Source organism: Aquarana catesbeiana, linkage group LG04 (assembly GCF_042186555.1).
Source record: "Aquarana catesbeiana isolate 2022-GZ linkage group LG04, ASM4218655v1, whole genome shotgun sequence".
NCBI classification, from domain to species: domain Eukaryota; kingdom Metazoa; phylum Chordata; class Amphibia; order Anura; family Ranidae; genus Aquarana; species Aquarana catesbeiana.
Genome location: NC_133327.1, coordinates 681994200 through 682014175, shown reverse-complemented (window position 1 = coordinate 682014175; position 19976 = coordinate 681994200). Strand labels below are relative to the sequence as shown.

General features: G+C 45.2%; 1 protein-coding gene across 7 annotated transcripts in view; it reads left to right on the top strand.

The window, feature by feature from the left end:
* Window positions 1–19976, top strand: part of MDGA1 (MAM domain containing glycosylphosphatidylinositol anchor 1) — a 435025-nt gene that overhangs the window by 313249 nt on the left and 101800 nt on the right. For all 7 annotated transcript variants that reach the window (XM_073628744.1, XM_073628743.1, XM_073628742.1 and 4 more), the window contains one exon: window positions 16676–16853. In XM_073628744.1, coding sequence (XP_073484845.1) covers window positions 16676–16853 — 178 coding nt within the window. The remainder of the gene's footprint in view (window positions 1–16675; window positions 16854–19976) is intronic.

Genomic DNA, 19976 nt, shown 5'->3' with positions numbered 1-19976 from the left:
ATACAAAGTACTGGGGTCAGGAGTGGGTAGCATACAAAGTAGTGGGGTCAGGAGTGGGTAGCATACAAAGTACTGGGGTCAGGAGTGGGTAGCATACAAAGTGTAGGGATCAGGAGTGGGTAGCATACAAAGTACTGGGGTCAGGAGTGGGTAGCATACAAAGTGTAGGGATCAGGAGTGGGTAGCATACAAAGTTCAGGGGTCAGGAGTGGGTAGCATACAAATCCAGGGGTCAGGAGTGGGTAGCATACAAAGTACTGGGGTCAGGAGTGGGTAGCATACAAAGTCCAGGGGTCAGTAGTGGGTAGCATACAAAGTACTGGGGTCAGGAGTGGGTAGCATACAAAGTGTAGGGATCAGGAGTGGGTAGCATACAAAGTTCAGGGGTCAGGAGTGGGTAGCATACAAAGTACAGGGGTCAGGAGTGGGTAGCAGGGGTATAAAATGTGTGGAGATCACAGGGGTCAATTATGTGTAGATAACGTACAAAATGCAGGGGTTAGGAGTATGTACTATACAATGTGCAGAAGTCAAGGGTGGGTAAAGTACATACTTCAAGGTTCAGCAATGTTTAATGTACAGAGTGCAGGTTTCAGGAGTGTGTAACATTCAGAGTTCAGGGGTCAAGAGTGGGAAACATGCAGAGTGCAGGGGTCAGGAATGGGTAATGTACATAATGCAGGAATCAGGAGTGTGTAATGTACATAATGCAGAGGTCAGGAGTGGGTAGCATGCAGAGTGCAGGGGTTAGAAGTGGGTAACATACATAGTGCAGGGGTCAGGATGGGCCAGGGATTGATCCTGCCCCCCAGCCAACAGGCAGCCAGCAGAGAAGGAGGTGGCGTGCACTGTGGATAGATTAGGGTGTGACAACATTGCGCTAACCATGGGAGGGGTTTAAAACCTGTACAGAGCCCAGAGGTCAAATATGTGTATATAACATACAAAATGCAGGGGGTCAGGAATATGTACTGTACAGTGTGCAGAAGTCAGGTGTGGGTAAAGTACATAGTTCAGGGTTCAGCGATGTTTAATGTACAGAGTGTGGGGGTCAAGAGTGGGAAACATGCAGGGTGCAGGGGTCAGGAGTGTGTAATGTACATAATGCAAGGGTCAGGATTGGGTAAAATACAAAATGTAGGGGTCAGGAGTGGGTAGCATACACAGTGTAGGGGTCGGGAGGGGGCCAAGGGCTGAGATTTCCCCCCAGCCCACAGGCTGACCGCAGAGAAGAAGGAGGTGGTGTGCACAATGTGCTGTAAAGAGATGAGGGTGTGACAACATTGCGCTACCAGTGGGAGGGGTTTAAATCTTGTACATAGCACAGGGGTCAAATATGTGTATATAATGTACAAAAAGCAGGGATCAGGAGTATGTACTGTACAGTGTGCAGAAGTTAGGGGTGAGTAAAGTACATAGTTCAGGGGTCAGCAAAGTATAATGTACAGAGCACAGGGATCAGGATAGTTTAATGTACATAATTCAGGGGTCAGAAGTGGGTAACATACAACTTTCAGGGGTCAGAATTGGGTAACATGCAGAGTGCAAGAATCAGGGGTGTGTAATGTATATAATGCAGGGGTCAGGAGAGTTTAATGTACATAATTCAGGAGTCAGGAGTGGATAACATACAACGTTCAGGGGTCAGAAGTGGGTAACATGCAGAGTGCAAGGGTCAGGAGTGAGTAATATACAGTACATAGTGCAGGGGTCAGGGTGGGGCCAGGGCTTGAGCCTACCCCCCAGCACACAGGCAGCCAGCAGAGAAGAAGGTGGTGTGCACGGTGGACTGTGCATAGATTAGGGTGTGACAACATTGCGCTAACTGTGGTAGGGGTTTAAAACTTGCACAGAAGTCAAATATGTGTATATAACGAACAAAATGCAGGGATCAGGAGTTTGTACTGTACAGTGTCCAGAAGTCAGGGGTGGGTAAAGTACTTAGTTAAAAGTTTAATGTACAGAGTGCAGGGTTCAGGAGTGTGTAACATACATAATGCAGGGGGCAGAAGTGGGTAATATACAGAGTGCAGGGGTCAGGAGTGTGTAATGTACATAATGCAGTGGTTGGGAGTGTGTAATGTACATAATGCAGTGGTTGGGAGTGTGTAATGTACAGTGTTCAGAAGTCAGGGGTGTGTAAAGTACATAGTTCCGGGGTCAGAAATATTTAATGGGCAGTGGGCAGGGGTCAGGAGTGTGTAACATACATAATGCAGGGAGCAGAAGTGGGTAACATACAGACTGCAGGGGTCGGGAGTGTGTATTGTACATAATGCAGTGGTCGGGAGTGTGTAATGTACAGTGTTCAGAAGTCAGGTGTGTGTAAAGTACATAGTTCCTGGGTCAGAAATATTTAATGTGCAGAGTGCAGGGGTCAGGAGTGTGTAATGTACATAATGCAGAGGTCAGGAGTGTGTAATGTACAGGGTGCAGGGGTCAGAAGTGTGTAATGTGTATAGTTCAGGGGTAAGGAGTGGGTAACATATTGAGTGCAGGGGTCAGGAGTAGGTAACTTTATAAGTGCAGGGGTCAGGATTATGTAATGTATAAATACATAATCATTACAAAAACTCACTGGCTTGTGAACCGGAGTTCAGATTTAAAATTCACTTTTTCAGCAAAGTATCCATTTTCATACGAATGAACCTGCTAATCTCCAATAAAAACAATTTCTATAACGAGTCAATCTGCAGCACAGAATGGAATTCTCTCTCCAGCTACAATGTTACTGTTTCCCTAATGAATGTTTGGTGTATAATGGGCAGTTATTTCTGTCACATAGCAAAAAATTTGAACAAAATATTTCTTTTAAACTTTGTACGCTATAAACAGTGAGCTCTTTTTAAGACAAAGAAGAGTACTTTCCCCCCCCCGGCAATATCAATACATGGAATGGTAATCATCTCCACTAAATTGTCAGCGCTCTATAAATACCTGTAATATAAAAACAATAATACAACTAAAACCCTTATATAAAATATAGAACGTTATTTGTTCTGCCGCCACATAAGGAAAATTATCTGTCACAAACCAATTTCAAAGCAAGGATATGAAATAAAAACACTTAAATGATAAGTACACTTTTAGTGCACTTATCCCTCTCAGGACCAGATCTTTCATCAGAAACTTCCAGGTATGGCAGCTGAAGTTTTATGCAAATCTTGACTTTTTCCCAGCAAAAGTCAAGCTTGACTGCAGCCATTCCTACTACCCTGCTAGTCACTAAAAGCTTGTTCACACCATAAGGCACGCAAGTTCCCGTTCCAGTACAACGCGTTTCGGCAGTCCATTCATTGCAATGGACTTCCCAACGTGGCGGAACACATAAAAAGTACTGCAGGCATGATTTTTAAAATTTCGCTGGACCAAACCACTTGGTACTGTGTTACCATGTGTTTTGGTGGCTGCAAACACACTTGTTTCCTAGATGCATGGGGGTGCCATTAACAATAAATGGCACCCCCGTGCTCCTGCAGAAGGCTGTTCTTTTCTGTGCGGATCGGGAAAGCGTGCTTTTTCACGCATTCCTGCACCACAAAACAGCCCATCGCTTTAACCCTTTGTCTTTCAAGATACATTTATAAATGTCATTGTGTACAAGGGGTTAAAACAAGCTAAAAACTGCTACTACAGTAAACATCTGTTTCCTGATCCCCTCTGCAATGAATGGAGCCAAAAGTGTCATGTACTACTTCACTTCGAGGTTCACAACTGTCATTTCCTGGCTACTGTAGCTGAGGATGCAGCTAATCAAGCATCATCTGTGCTTGATTAGCCACAATAGTGAATGGGGGGGGGCAATTGGGGTCTAATAGACCCCTGATGTCTCCATAAAGAGGGCCTGTCACTTGCCCAATGCTTTCACATGGGGGCTTGTTAAAAATGATATTTGCCCTGGACAGCAAGTGCATGGGTCTGGTGTCGATTTTGGTGGGATCCATGCTTTTTTCTTGCTTTTCATGTGAGGTCCCCCTTAATATCCATACCAGTTTTGGATAAGGGTCTAGTATATATTTATAGGGGGGAACCCCACGCAGTTTTTTTTGTGGGGTCCCCCATTAAAATCTTTATCAGACCTTCATCTGAGATAAGGGTCTGGTATATATTTCTAGGGGGATCCCCACGCAGTGTGTTTGGGGGTCCTCCATTAAGATCTTTATCAGACCTTCATCTGGGATAAGGGTCTAATATATATTTACAGTATAGGTGGAACCCCAAACAGTTTTCTTTGTTTTGTGTGTGGGGTCCCCCATTAACATCTTTATCAGACCTTCATCTGGGATAAGGGTCTAGCATATATTTCTAGGGGGACCCACACTGTTTGTTTTTTTGTGTGTGTGGGGTCCCCCATTAACATCTTTAGTAGACCTTCATCTGGGATAAGGGTCTGGTATTTAATTCTAGGGGGGACATCACACAGTTTTTTTTGGGTTCCCCCTTAGGATCTTTATCAGACCTTCATCTGGAATAATAGGATTTTTTAAAACAGCTTACCTGTAAAATCCTTTTCTTTCGAAGGACATCACGGGACACAGAGCCACAGTAATTACTGATGGGTTATATAGGTATCACTGGTGATTGGACACTGGCACATCCTATCAGGAAGTTCAACCCCCTATATAATCCCTCCCCCTTGCAGGGATACCTCAGTTTTGTAGCCAAGCAATATAGTGTATTAGAAGAGGGATGGGACCTCTGTGTCCCGTGATGTCCTTCGAAAGAAAAGGATTTTACAGGTAAGCTGTTTTAAAAAATCCTATTTTCTTTCTCGAACATCACGGGACACAGAGCCACAGTAATTACTGATGGGATGTCCCAGAGCAATGCTACCTGAGGGGGGGGAACCACGACCAAGTAGGGTGCAATCAGACCTGAGGACCCTGTACTGCTGCCTGCAGCACACTACGCCCAAAGGCGATATCCTCATGCCTTCTCACATCCACCTGATAGAATCTGGTGAATGTATGAACTGAAGACCAGGTTCAGATTTGAGCCATAGAGGCCCGGTGATGCACTGCCCAAGAAGCACCAATAGCCCTTGTGGAATGTGCCCTGATCTGAAACGGAGGAATCTTCTGTTTCAAACCGTAAGCTTGAATGATCAACTGTCGAATCCATTTAGAAATGGTAGCTTTTGACGCTGCCTGTCCTCTATTGGGACCCTCTGGCAGCACAAACAAAACATCCGTCTTGCGGATCTGAGTAGTTGCCCCTAGATAGGCCTTAACTGCTCTTACTACATCCAACGAATGTAGAGATCTCTCTTCCGGAGAACAGGGATCTGGAAAAAAGGAAGGTAGAACAATGTCTTGGTTTAAATGAAAATCAGAAACCACCTTCAGTAAAAAACTAGGATGAGGGCGTAGTACCACTCTATCCTTGTGTATAATCAAATAAGGCTCCTTACAGGAAAGAGCTGCTAATTCTGATACTCTTCTAGCAGAAGAGATGGCCACCAGAAAAATTAATTTCCTTGTCAACAAGACCAAAGGAATCTGACTTATTGGTTCAAAAGGCCGTTTCTGTAACACAGCCAGGACCAAATTCAAGTCCCAGGGGTTTAGGGGCGCTTTAACCGGAGGATTAAGACGCATCACCCCCTGCATAAAGTTTCGGACCAAAGAATGCGAAGCAAGTGGCCGCTGAAATAATACTGATAAAGCAGAGACCTGGCCCTTGATGGTACTCAAGGCCAGCTTCATCTCTAATCCCATCTGTAGAAAATCAAGGATTCTACCTATGACATATTTCCTGGGATGCCAACCTCTGGATTCACACCAGGTTATATAAGCTTTCCAGACTCTATGATAAATCATCCTGGAAGCTGGCTTCCTTGCATTAATCAAGGTAGATATGACAGGACCTGAGAGCCCACGACTCTTCAGAACGTGGGTCTCAATAGCCAAACCGTCAAATTGAGCGTTTGTAAGGCAGGATGGAACACTGGACCTTAGATAACAGGTCTGGGCGTTCCGGTAGTGTCCACGGGGAACCTACCGTCATCCTTACTATTTCTGCATACCAAGTCCTTCTGGGCCAAGCGGGGGCCACCAGAAGTACCGACTTCCTTTCCTGCCTGATCCTGCGAAGGAGTCGTGGTAGTAGCAGAATAGGCGGGAATGCGTAAATCAGTGAGAACCGATGCCACGGAATCACCGCATGCAAGAGGATCTTTTGTCCTTGCCACAAATCTGTCTATCTTTTTGTTGAATCGGGATGCAAAGAGATCTACATCTGGAACCCCCCATCTTTGGCATATGGCCCAAAAGACGTCGGGATGCAGAGACCATTCCCCTGGAAGTAACTGCTGGCGACTTAGATAGTCCGCCTGCCAATTCTCTATTCCCGGGATGAAAACTGCCGATATGCATGGCACATGCATCTCTGCCCAGACTAAGATCTGGTTCACCTCTTTTTGAGCAGCTCGGCTCCGGGTGCCTCCCTGATGATTGACATAAGCCACTGCTGTGGCATTGTCGGACTGGATCCTGACCGGACAACCCTGTAGCCTGATAGTCCAGGCTTTTAGAGCTAGATGTATCGCCCGGATCTCCAGAATGTTGATGGGTAAGGTCCTCTCTGTCTTGGACCATACTCCTTGGACCGCAGCCTGTTCCAGAACTGCTCCCCAACCTGACAGACTGGCATCTGTTGTTACCACCGTCCAGGTAACCGGTAGAAAGGATTTCCCCTTCTGCAGGTTTTCGGGTATGAGCCACCAATTGAGGCTCTGACGCACCGCATGCGACAGGTGCATCGGAAAGTCTAATGCCTGAACCTTCTTGTTCCAGGTCGACAGAATACTGTGTTGCAGCATTCTTGAGTGAAACTGAGCATAGGGAACTGCTTCGAATGAAGACACCATCTTCCCTAGTAGCCTCATACAAAGGCGGACTGAGGGACCCTTCTTGGTCCTTACTGTCAGAATCAGCTCTCTCAAAGCAGTGATCTTTGCCTGGGGTAGAAATATTTTCTCCTGGCTTGTATGTATAATCAGACCTAAATATTCCAGTCTTCTTACTGGTTTTAGGAAAGACTTTTCTAAGTTGAGGATCCAACCCAGGTGTTCTAGATACCTGACCGTGGTCCTCAAGTTTCCATTCAAAGAGGCTACCGACCGGTCTATCAAGAGCAGGTCGTCTAGGTATGCTATGACAGCTATACCCTGAGCCCTTAATCTGGCCAGAGGAGGAGCCAAGATCTTTGTGAACACTCGAGGTGCAGTGGCTATCCCAAAGGGCAGAGCCATAAACTGGAAATGGCGCCCTCCTACCTCGAAGCGCAGAAACTTCTGATGAGCAGGAAAAATGGGCACATGCAGATATGCATCTCTGATGTCTATTGATGCCAGAAATTCTCCTCCCTGCAGGGTGGGAACTACTGTTCGAATTGATTCCATGTGGAAAGATTGAATCCTTAGGAATCGGTTCAGATCCCTTAAGTCCAAAATGGGCCTGACATCCCCATTTGGCTTTTGGACCGTAAAAAGGTTGGAATAGAAGCCCAATCCCTGGTCCTTTGCGGGAACTATCATAATGACCTCCTGCGACAAAAGTCGCTCTAACGCTAGAAGGAGCGACTGCTTCTTCTCTGGGTCTCTGGGAACATTTGATCTGAGGAACCGAGGAGAAGGGAATTCCTGAAACTCCAGCTTGTACCCTAAGGTTACCGTGGAGACTACCCATCTGTCCTGGAAGTCCTCCTGCCAGAGCTCTGAGAATTGTCGCAGTCTTCCCCCCACTCGAGTGAGCGGGGGTGCCCCCTCATGCAGAGGTCTTAGTGTTTTGCCTAGTAGGCTTCTTTCCCCAGGACTTCTTTTGTCCCTGGGGTTGACTCTTGTCTCTGGACCCCGATGGAGGCGGCCGTCGAGACTGCCTGGAGGCTGAAGCCCCCGGCGCTGGGGAAAGAGTCCGTTTGAAAGAGGGACGCTTACTCTTCTTCTTGACAGGTAAGAGAGTGCTTTTCCCACAAGAGATTCTCTTGATATAGTTATCCAAGTCCTCTCCAAACAACCTTGCACCACGAAATGGAAACCCAGCCAGTAGCTTCTTACATGGTGCTTCGGCTGACCAATTTTTCAACCATAGGATTCTACGTATATGCACCAACCCCAGTGAAAGACGGGAGGTTTGCACGATAGAATCTCTAATGGCGTCAACCACAAAGCATAAGGCCGCTGGAAGGTTAGCAAACCCCTGGGCCTGCTGTTCAGGTAATACTTTGATGACCTTCTTAAACTGGTCTCTTAAGTATTGACAGACTCCAATCGCTGCTATTGCAGGTTGGGCCACTGATCCTGCTAAGGAGAAAACATCCTTCAATAGGGATTCCATCCTTTTATCTACAGGATCCCTGAGCATCTGAGCATTGTCTACAGGACAAGTCAGGCTATTATTTATGGAGGAAATGGCGGCATCAATAGCTGGTATTCCCCACATTTTAATAAACTTTTCTTCCATCGGATAAGGTGTTGAAAACTTTCTCGGCGGAAAAAAACGTTTGTCTGGGTGATCCCACTCAGAATAAATAAGCTTTTCAAGTAAAGTATGAACAGGAAAAGCATGTGCTGCTTGGAAAGGTTTCAGTGACCCCAAAGCAGTAGAGGATTCTTTAGCAGTTTCAGGTATGGGCAACTTAAATGTGGAGCGGACCAATCCCGTGAGGATCTGCACTAAGACTTTCTCCTCTTGGGAAGTCGCAGAGGGTCCCTCTCCACCTGAATCCTCCGAAGAGGAATCATCCATCCCATCCCGATCCTCTGAAAGGGATTCATCTCCTTTATCCCAGAGCTCCTCTGTTTGAGGGTCTTGGGGAACAGAGGAAAGCCTAGTGCGTTTTCTTCCACTGAGTGAAGACGTAATCACGGCCATTAATCTTTCCTCTAGACCATTAATGGTTGAGGAAAAAACCTCTTGTGTAATATATACAGGGGCTGAAGTGCCAGAAGCAGGTGTAGCCCCTGACCCCGATGGCTCTCCCTGGCTAGCCGTCCCTGGCCCATCCTTAGGGGGGAAGGATGCTGCCGACAGGGGGCCCTCAGAACCTGAACGAGATCCCCTAGTGTCTCTGGTTCCTGGGGTGCTTGAACCTCTTCTACCCATAGTGCAAAGCAACAAGGTGTGAGGTATACAAATGAACACTGTCCGCTGAGCGATGTAGTCTGGCTAAAAGCCTTGCTACCCAATGCTCAGTCTGGTGTTACTTCAGTAAATGCTGCCTAGGAGAATGCCTGTGTCCCACCTTACATGCGACCGTCAGCTCTGTGTCTCTCAGAAGGCTGAGTACACCTGTACAGAGTGCCTTTAATAGCCTGCAGCTGGCCTGAGTGGGAGTCTAAACACTCTGTGCTGACATCCCGCCCCCTCCTCTACCGCCCCCCCCCCTCGAGTTTTGAAAAAAACGAGCGCTTCCCGCACTGCCGACTCTCCTGTCATGCTCTGGAGAAAAGGCTGGGGATGGGGGGGGGGGGAAGGAGGGAGACTGGTAACAAGATTTGCCTGAACGGCTATCTTCAGAGATGGTGGCCATTAGGCCACAGAGCCCGGGTGGTATAACCACTTTCTAGACCCCTGTGGCCCCTCTCTAGCCTGGGGGGGAACATTCAAACATGAGAAATCCCCCCATCCACCTTACCTGCTTGCAGCCTGCTTGATACGCTGGGACATACACAGCGATTACAACACCTGAGACAGACATTCAGCATGTGTAGGTTTGTGCTCTTGGCAGCCCCCGGTGGTCACAATAGGCATAGCATGCATTTACCTTAAAGGAGAAAAGCCACTAGAACTCAAAAATTCTGTGGAATCTCCTCTTACCTTATCCAGCCGCAGGGTGCCGTTTACACAGACCCAATCTTCACCTCTCACGGTGGGCTCCGTTTGAAAAAACCGTCAGAGACTGGGGCCCCCATCAGTAGGGGGATCCAACAGTTCTGGGACCGTAAAGCACCTCGCCAGAAATTAGGAAGTTTAAAGCCATTTTCTGATCTGCGGGGTCCAGCTCTCTAAAAAGAGAAGCATTAAGGGTAAAACCTTGTTTCTTCGGACACGAGGCCCGGGTACCATTCAATTCGGCCATGAAAAGACACTTTGAATGGATCCGGTTCGCCTGGCTTGCCCCAGTATAGGATCTTAGGATATTCCCTTTGGAGCTCAGCACAGGACATCTTTACACGTCCATCACCTAAGACACTGGCGTAAAAACTGAGGTATCCCTGCAAGGGGGAGGGATTATATAGGGGGTTGAACTTCCTGATAGGGTGTGCCAGTGTCCAATCACCAGTGATACCTATATAACCCATCAGTAATTACTGTGGCTCTGTGTCCCGTGATGTTCGAGAAAGAAAAGGGTCTGGCATATATTTCTAGGGGAGCCCCACACAGTTTCTTTTGTGGGGTCCCCCATTAAGATCTTTATCAGACCTTCATCTGTGAAAAGGGTCTGGTATATACTTCAATGGGGGGACCCCACGCAGTTTTTTTTGTGGGTTCCCCCATTAAGATCTTTATCAGACCTCCATCTGGAATAAGGGTCTGGCATATATTTCTAGGGGGGCCCCACACAGTTTTTTTGTGGGGTCCCTCATTAAGATCTTTATCAGACCTTCATCTGCGATAAGGGTCTGGTATATACTTCTAGGGGGGAACCCCATGCAGTTTTTTTTGTGGGGTCCCCCATTAAAATCTTTATCAGACCTTCATCTGGGATAAGGGTCTAGTATATATTTCTAGGGGGACCCCACACTGTTTGTTTTTTTGTGTGTTGTGGGGTCCCTCGTTAACATCTTTAGTAGACCTTCATCTGGGATAAGGGTCTGGTATTTAATTCTAGGGGGACATCATGCACTTTTTTTGTGGGTTCCCCCATTAAGATCTTTATCAGACCTTCATCTGGAATAAGGGTCTGGTATATATTTCTAGGGGGGACCCCACACAGTTTTTTTTCACGTGTGTTTGGGGGTCCCCCATTAAGATCTTTATCAGACCTTTATCTGGGATAAGGGTCTGGTATATATTTACAGTATAGGTGGAACCCCACAGTTTTTTTTTTTTGTTTTGTGTGTGGGGTCCCCCATTAACATCAATAAGGGTCTGGTATATATTTCTAGGGGGGACCCCAGGTAGTTTTTTTTAGTGGCGTCCCCCATTAAGATCTTATCAGGCTTTCATCCAGGGTAAGGGTCTGGTATATATTTCTAGGGGGGCATGCAGTTTTGTTTTTTTTTGTGTTTGGGGGTCCCCTATTAAGATCTTTATCAGACCTTCATCTGGGATAAAGGTCTGGTATATATTTACAGTATAGGGAGAACCCCACGCAGTTTTTTTGTTTTGTGTGTGGGGTTCCCCATTAACATCTTTATAAGATCATCATTTGTGATAAGGGTCTGGTATATATTTCTGGGGAGGGGGGCCCACGCAGTTTTTTTGTGGGGGTCCCCCATTAAGATCTTTATCAGACCTTCATCTGCGATAAGGGTCTGGTATAGACACACTGGAGCTTGAGAGGAACGTTGCAGGGTGCAGAACCACAGGAGAAAACTTGCCTTCAAAAAGATATTGGAGTTGATTTACTAAAGGCAAAAGGACTGTGTACTTTGCAAAGTGCAGTTGCTCCAGAGCTTAGTAAATGAGCAGAAGCTCTGCTGATTTCCATCATCCAATCATGTGCAAGCAAATTTTTTTTTTTTTATTGTCCTTGCACGTGATTGGGTATTCTTTTGCTAAGTGAAGTCTTACCTCATTTACTAAGCTCTGGAGCAACTGCACTTTGCAAAGTTCACTATTTGCCTTTAGTAAATCAACGCCTATGCATTATGAAATGCACGCTACATCTGTCTGCATTGGATTTTACGAAACTCGGAGGAACGGGCTAATCCAGGTGTTGAATATAACATAGTTGTAAAGCTTCCTGATAGTGTTCACCGATTGATTTTTAGTGGTTGGCGAAAGAAGCTCTTAAAGTGGCGTTAGTTAAAATATATACTTGTTGTCATGGTAGCACCAGCAGGTTAGTGTTTGTGAGAGGTTTGACGGGCCCAGCTGTCATTTAGCACTACAGAATGTCAATGTAGGGATGAGAGGCGTTATCTTGGCAAAATGGGTTTATTTGCAAAATTAGTAAATTTGCCCATGAAATTAGCCTCTAACTTTGCCATATGACACTGCTGGAATTTGCTTGAGAACAATGTACCTTCAAAAAAAACCCAAAACCTTCTATTAGCAAGCCCTGTGATGGCCCACCAAGCCACCGCCAGCAAAATTTGGCGGATAAGAGCGGCATTCCTAGTGTGCCTCATTGAAGCAAAGAATTCCTAGGGTGCCCCTTTGCTTCAGTGTAGCACACTAGGAATGCCCCTCTTATCCAGCAAATTTTGCTGGTGGTGGCTTGGTGGGCCATCACGGGGCTTGCTAATGGATGGCCCACACCGACCGTACGCAAATATGCATTCATGGCTTGAAGGGTTTATACCGGGGTGATGATGTGCAGCTGCAGGCATCACCCCGGTACCGTTTTTTAGAGCGGACGGTTGGCTCTTTAGTGATAACAACCGGTATGGCTAAAAGCCGCTTGGCTGTTATTCTAAAGGAGCGGGAGGGGATGTCCTCCCCTCCCGCCGCCTTCCGCCGCTCTTCCCGGGCCTCCCGTCCCACTGGGAGACCGGCGCCACCAGCCGGAGCGTCCGCCGCCTAGGCTGAGACCCGCACGAAGCCAGATTCGGCTCCAATCGGGTCTCTGATGTAAAATCCCCGGAAGCGGCGTCACAACGTCACTTTACTCGGCTGCCAATGGTGCCGGTTTTAAAAAATAAAAACACAGTATTCAGAATCGCCAATTTTGGTGATCTAAATGCTTTTAAGTGCAAAGGAGAGATTGGAGGTCTTTTAGATCCCCCCCCCAATCCCTCCATAAAGAGGACCTGTCACCGCCTTTTACTGTCACAAGGGATGTTTACATTCCTTGTGACAGCAATAAAAGTGATCAAATTTTTTAGCGCGCTCCGCCCCCGCGTGTTTGTGCAGTAAAGAAAACACATGCGTAAGTCGCACCCACAAATGTAAACGGTGTTCATATCACACATGTGAGGTATCGCCGCGGTCGTCAGAGTGAGAGCAATAATTCTAGTACCAGACATTCTCTGTAACTCTAACCTGGTTACGTTTTTTAAAGTGTCCCCTTTTAGAGATTTTGAGGGACCGTAGTTTGTTGCCATTCCACGAGCGTGCGCATTTTTAAAACTTGACATCATCTTTTACATTATACCAAAAAATTGGGCAAACTTTACTGTTTAGATTTTTTTTTAATTCATGAAAGTGTATTTTTTTTCGCCCAAAAATGTGTTTGAAAGACCACTGCGCAAATACCGCGTGATAAAAAATATTGCAACAATCATCATTTTATTCCCTAGGGTCTCTGCTAGAAAAATAGATAGGGGGTTCTAAGTGATTTTCTAGCAAAAAATATAGATTTTAACTTATAAGCAACAAATGTCAGAAATAGGCTTAGGCGTGAAAGGGTTAATATTGATGCAATTAGTGTGCTGCAGGAAAACATATAGATAATAGTAGTGTGGTATATACTGATAGGCCTGCAGGGGTTTAAATTTTGGTAGTATAGTCATGTAACAGAGCTGACCTGTCAATATGGGCAACAAATTGGCAGTTGTTACATTGCATAGGAAACAAATAAGCAATCGTCAAAATATATGGCAACAAATGGGCAATTGTTATAATACATAGGAAACAAATGGGCAATTGTTATAATACATAGGAAACAAACAAGCAATCGTAAAAATAGACAAGAAGAAATGGGCAATCATTACAATTCACAGCGAAAAAAACAGGCAATTGTGACAACACGTGGGAGGCAAACAGGCAATTGTGGCAATACAAAGGTAGCAAATGGGCTTCCATTACAATATATTACTATATGGGAAACAAACAGACAATCATTATAAATAAAAAGGGCAACTAATGGGCAATGATAAAAATAAATAAAAAATGGGGAAACAAACAGGAAACGGTTTGTTTCCCCATTTTTTTAATTTATTTTTTATCATTGCCCATTTGTTGCCTTTTGTATTTGTAATAATTGTCTGTTATTACATGGGCAACAAAAGGGCAACAAAAGGGTAATTGTTACTATGTGTCACGTTCTTTTCTTTTACAAAGAGGTGTATTATTATTTAGACATGTGGATGAAGAAAAAATTTGTTTAATTTTCGTTTTGATTCGTTAATCTAGTTATTTCATTTAGTTAAATTCGGTTGATTCGTTTAATTGGTATTCGGAATTCGTATTTGGAATTTTCGACTTTTCTTAGAATTTAAAGATTTTTTTTTTTTTTGAAATGTTCAAATTGATACATTTTCGAATCAGTCGAAACTAATATGTTATATTGTTTTTCGATTCGAACGCAGCAAAGTGAACAAAAAAAAGAAAAATCTTCATCAAATGATTGCAATGGGGGTTATTTACTAAAGGAAAATCCACTTTGTACTGCAAGTGCACTTGGAAGTAAAGTCGCTGTAGATCCGAGGGGGACATGCAAGGAAAATAAAAAACAGGATTTTAGCTTGCACATGATTGGATGATAAAATAATCAGCAGAGCTTCCCCTCATTTCAGATCTACCCCTTAGATTTAGGGCGACTGCACTTCCAAGTGCACTTGCAGTGCAAAGTGGATTTGCCTTTTATAAATAACCCCCAATGACTCTTTAAATTACATTTGGCTTGACAAAAACAGCAAATGGTACTCTAATAACCCACACAGTCTTTGATTTCAACAATATGTGTAGTTAGAATTCGACTCGAGTTCAATGTAAAATTCGATTCGAATTTCAGTCCAATTTCAGTTCGAATTTCCAAAATTCGGATGAATTGCGTTACGTTATTCGGAGCATTCGGTAAAATTTGTTTATATTGTAATTCGGGTATTCGGATATATCCGAATCTCCGAATAACAAAAAATTAGCCCGAAGATTCATTTGGAACTAAACGAACCGCACATGTCATTATTATTCATTCCAACAGATTAGCTCAACAGCGTCATGTTCTTTTCTATATCTTAAGTCACGTATGTCCCCAGATAACCAGGGGGACACAAGTACAGATCCAGAATAGGCGAAAGACTATTTTAACCCACAGGCAAGAACTTTTTTTTTCAGCAAGAATACAGGGAAATGCAGTTCCGGCACCTCCAGCACTGAATGTAAATAATGGCAAAGGGATATTGGGTTGTGCTGGAGGGTCCATTCATGCTGGCCGCTGGGAGATCTATTGTCACTACGGCAAACTATTGTTGCTGGGGGGTCTTATGTAGCTGTGAGGGAATGTACTGTTGATGGAGAGATCTAATATTGCTGGCTGCTGGATGGTCTATTAATGCTGGCTGGCTGCTAAGAGATCTATTGTTGCTGGTGGGAGTCTATTGTTCCTGGGGTGGATCTGATGTTTCTTGGGGGGGGGGGTTCATTTCAGGTGCCCTAGTGTTGCTGGGGTAGGATCTCTTGTTGCCAGGGGATCTATTATTGTGGGTGGTCATCTATTGTTTTTTAGGGAACTATTGTTGCTGGGGGATCTATTGTTGCTGGCTGCATTTTACGTCTTTTCTTGTTATTAACAAATTTCAAACAAATCCCTTGGCACTGCAAATGATACAGTAGTAACTTGGATTACAAGCCTAATCTGTTCCAAAAGAATGTTTGTAATCCAAAGCACTCGTATATCAAAGTGAGTTTCCCCATAGGAAATAATGGAAACTGAGACAATCCGTTCCAGTGTCACTGCTAGTGTATGCAGTACCGCATGTGGCCAGAGGTGGGGGGGGGGGGCACAGGAGACACTCGTAAACACTCGGAGAAGTTTGGAGACCACTCTGAGACGGTCTGAGACACTCGGAGACACTCTGGAACGCAGTGTTTCTGAATGTTTCAGAGTGTCTCTAAGCATCTGAGTGTCTCCGAGCGTCTCCGAGTGTCTCCGAGCATCACCGGCGCCCCCGCACCTCTGGCCACATGCAGTGCAGCACACCCCAGAGGCTTGAATCCTGCTCGTCTTGCGATGCAACGCTCGCAAAACGAGTCAGGATTTAAAAGAAAAAAACTGCTTGTATTGCGAAACGCTCGTATAGCGCGTTACTCACAATCCGACATTTTACTGTACTTCTGTTTCCCTAAAAGGAGGTGGGCAGGTGGTAGAACCAAGGGACGGTGCTCAGAGGTGGGTAGGTGGTAGAACCAAGGGATGGTGCTCAGAGGTGGGTAGGAGGTGGAGACAAGGGGGTGACTAGGAAGTGGGTAGTTCCTGCACCTATTCTCTGAGAAAAAAGCCCTGCCCACAGGAGCCAATTAAATTCAATGGTATCCCTATAAAAACTACCAATTTCACTTTCCTCATTGACTTTATGGGGTTGATTTACTAAAACTGGAGAGTGCAAAATCTGGTGCAGCTCTGCATAGAAACCAATCAGCTTCTAGGTTTTTCGCCAAAGGTTAATTGACCAAGATTAAGTTAGAAGCTGATTGGCTACCATGCACAGCCGCACCAGATTTTTCACTCTCCCCCAATGTGTATCTATAACCAAAACATTTTTTTCTTTACAAAAAAAATACAGATTATATTGTGATGTCCTTTGCTGTAAATAAAACAAGGATCGCATTTCATTTGATTTCAGGCAAACACGAAGGGTACAAGCACCGCAACCGTGGAGGCGAAGGATCTGAGCAAGGGAGTCCTCCAGAGGTACCGGCTCACTGATCTCAAGATTCCCCAGAGTTACGAGATCAAGGTTACACCAATCACTGCCTTTGGACTTGGAGACCCCGCCACACGCATCTTCCGATACACAGAGCGTAGGTACCCTATTGCCACTTCATACAGCTGTTGTGTTGTTGTACATATTGCGTTTTTTTACCTTCCTTAAGCTGAATCTTCTCTTTTCATATACAAGAAGCTGTTGTCAACTTCCGTCGGCCATAGGTGCCCCAAGATGGTGACAAAAAGTGAAAATTAAGTCTGTGTAAATGTTAAAGGGTCACGTCACACAAAACCGATTAGCCATTAACAGAATCTTTTGGAGAACAATCCAACTACTTTACATTCAGGTTGTCAAAGATTTTATGGTATCATAATCGTTGGTGGCCCACCTGGCCAAGTATCTATGTTATCCTTTAAATTGATTCCTGAATCCACATGGATATCCATTGGATGGTAGGTCCAGGCTATACCTTCGACCATGACTTATGTTTAAATTGAGATTAAACCTTACCTCTGACCCCTGTCATTCAACTGTCAAAAGGCAGAGCCTCTACTGCCCAGGTGATGGGTGAATGAGAGGATGTGGTCATTAGCCTAGGATCTAGGGGGCTCTACAGAGCTGAATGAGAAGACATGGTCATTTGTCTAGGATCCAGAGGGCTCTACAGATGTGAATGGGAGGATGTGGTCATTAGCCTAAGACCCAAGGGGATCTACAGAGGTGAATGAGAAGATGTGGTCATTAGTCTAGGATCCAAGCAACTCTGCAGAGGTGAATGAGAGGACATGGTCATTAGCCTAAGATTCGAGGGGCTCTACTAAGGTGAATGAGAAGACATGGTCTTTAGTCTAGGATCCAGGGGGCTCTACAGAGGTGAATGGGAGGATGTGGTCATTGGCTTAAGATCCAAGGGGCTCTACAGAGGTGATTGAGAAGATGTGGCCATTAGCCCAGGATCCAAGGGGCTCTACAGGGATAAGAGGATTGATTGGAAGACTAACACAATAACTTCCTTTTTTTAAGGCTCAGTAAGGGACATGGGTCTAGGGCTTGTTTTAGGAGTTAGAGTTGATGTTAAGGCTAAGTTCACACTGGTGGAAGTGTCTACTGCCCCTCTAAAAAAGCTATTCTTGGTCATTTAACACCCATCAAGCTGTACATGGTGTCATGAATTATAGATGTTTGCATTTGGTCACTGAGAATGGGTAGATGACTCGTTATGGGATACGAAAGTAATCTTAATTCCAAAACAGATACTGTTGTGTCAGTAACTTGCTCCCAAAATCAGACGCATGAAGTGGATCCTAAGTTTAAATTCACTGGATGGGCTGTAGACTCATCCATCAAGCACGATAATGGGACGTCTGGCTTTAAAACTCTGGTTCACCCTCAGTCATCCAGCTATACCAGGGTTTCTCAGCCAGGGTTCCTTCAGAGGTTGCTAGGGGTTTTTTTGAGCGAAGAGCAATTTCTGCCTCTCAGATAAGTTCCCACTGATGCCATTGATCCTTTTAGCTATATATAAGGGGGTAAGTCTTCCCAATAACAACAACAAGTGTAAGGAACATTCTTCCCACTGACCATCACACTAATGTATCATGGGGTTGTAAATATAGTCAATTTAAGCAGAGGTTCCCTGAGACCTAAACGTTATTTCAAGAGTTCCTCTGCATTGAAAAGGTTGAGAAAGGCTGCCCTAATACAATGAATGAGGCTCCTCACTTTGCTAGAACTGGCAGAAATGTAATGTCTATTTCGGGGACAGCTATCTACATGAGTAAATTTCCCTTACGTACAGTATAGAGAGAGAACTAGCATTTGTAGAACTTAAGATTTTTTGGAACACATTAATTACCTTCTAAACCCTAAACAAAAACTGTGCCAACATTAGTTAACCTAAACACTCATAACCATGCTACTCCTAATGCCGTAACTTCACTTAACTCTTTTTATTACTTACAGATCTATTAAATTAACCATGACCCCAATCCTGAGTAGAGATGGGTAAACTTTTTTAAAAATGGGAATACAAACTTGTGCATTATAGAACAACAATTGATGCAAAATTGGGAAGCTCCTGGCAATCACACATGACAGGATGATGGGGATGACAAATGGATAAATTGGGAGGCCCTGGGGAAATTACAAAAACTAGCAGCAGCTCCTAGCAACCTGGAAGAAAGAGGGGGAAAAAAGGGAATACTTAGAAAGCAGAGTGGGCCCTGATGGCACTGGCAGTTAAGCTAAGAGTGCGTAGGCTTGGATAAAAAATATAAAATTAAGCTCCTTATGGAGTTTAACTTTAAGACATTACCATAGCCAGGACTGTCATTTAAAATCTTTGGGCCCTGTGCAGCCTACATGACCATGCCTGGGTACCCCTGCTGACCCAGTGGGACCCAGTACAGTGCCTGTCTTCTCTGTACACACAACAGGGCCATCATTCAAAACCATGAGACCTTATGCAGCCTACCTGAACATGCCTGGGTAACCCTACTGACCCAATGAGAAACAGGACAGAACCTGCCTCCTGCATACCCAAGCCACCATTAGAAATCATGGGACCCTATGCAGCCTTTCTGATCATCCACAGGTAACCCTACTGACCCAATGGGGCCCAGGACAAAGCCTTCCTCCTCTGTACACACAGGGCCACCATAAGAAATCATGGGACCCCGTGCAGCCTACCTGACTGTGCTCAGGTAACCCTACTGACCCAATTGGGTCCAGAACAGTGCCTGCCTCCTCCATATACAGGGCCACCATTAGAATCATGGGACCTGATGTAGCCCGACCTACTGACCCAATGGGGCCCGGGATAAAGCTTGCCTCCTCTGTACACTCAGGGCCACCATTAGAAATCATGGGATCCTGTGCCGCCTACCTGACCATGCCTGGGTAACCCTACTGATCCAATGGAGCCTAGGACAAAGCCTGCCACCTCTGTGCACACAGGGCAACTATTAGAAATCATCAGACCTTGTGCAGCCCACCTGACAATGCCCAAGTAACCCTACTGACCCAATGGGGCCAAGGTCAAAGCATGTCTCCACTGTACACACAGAGCCACCATTAGAAATCATGGGACCCTGTGCCACCTACCTGACCATGCCTGGGTTACCCTTGGGACCCAATGGGGCCAAGGACAAAGCCTGCCTTCTCTGTACACACAGGGCCACCGTTAGAAATCATGGGGCCCTATGCAGCCTACCTGCCC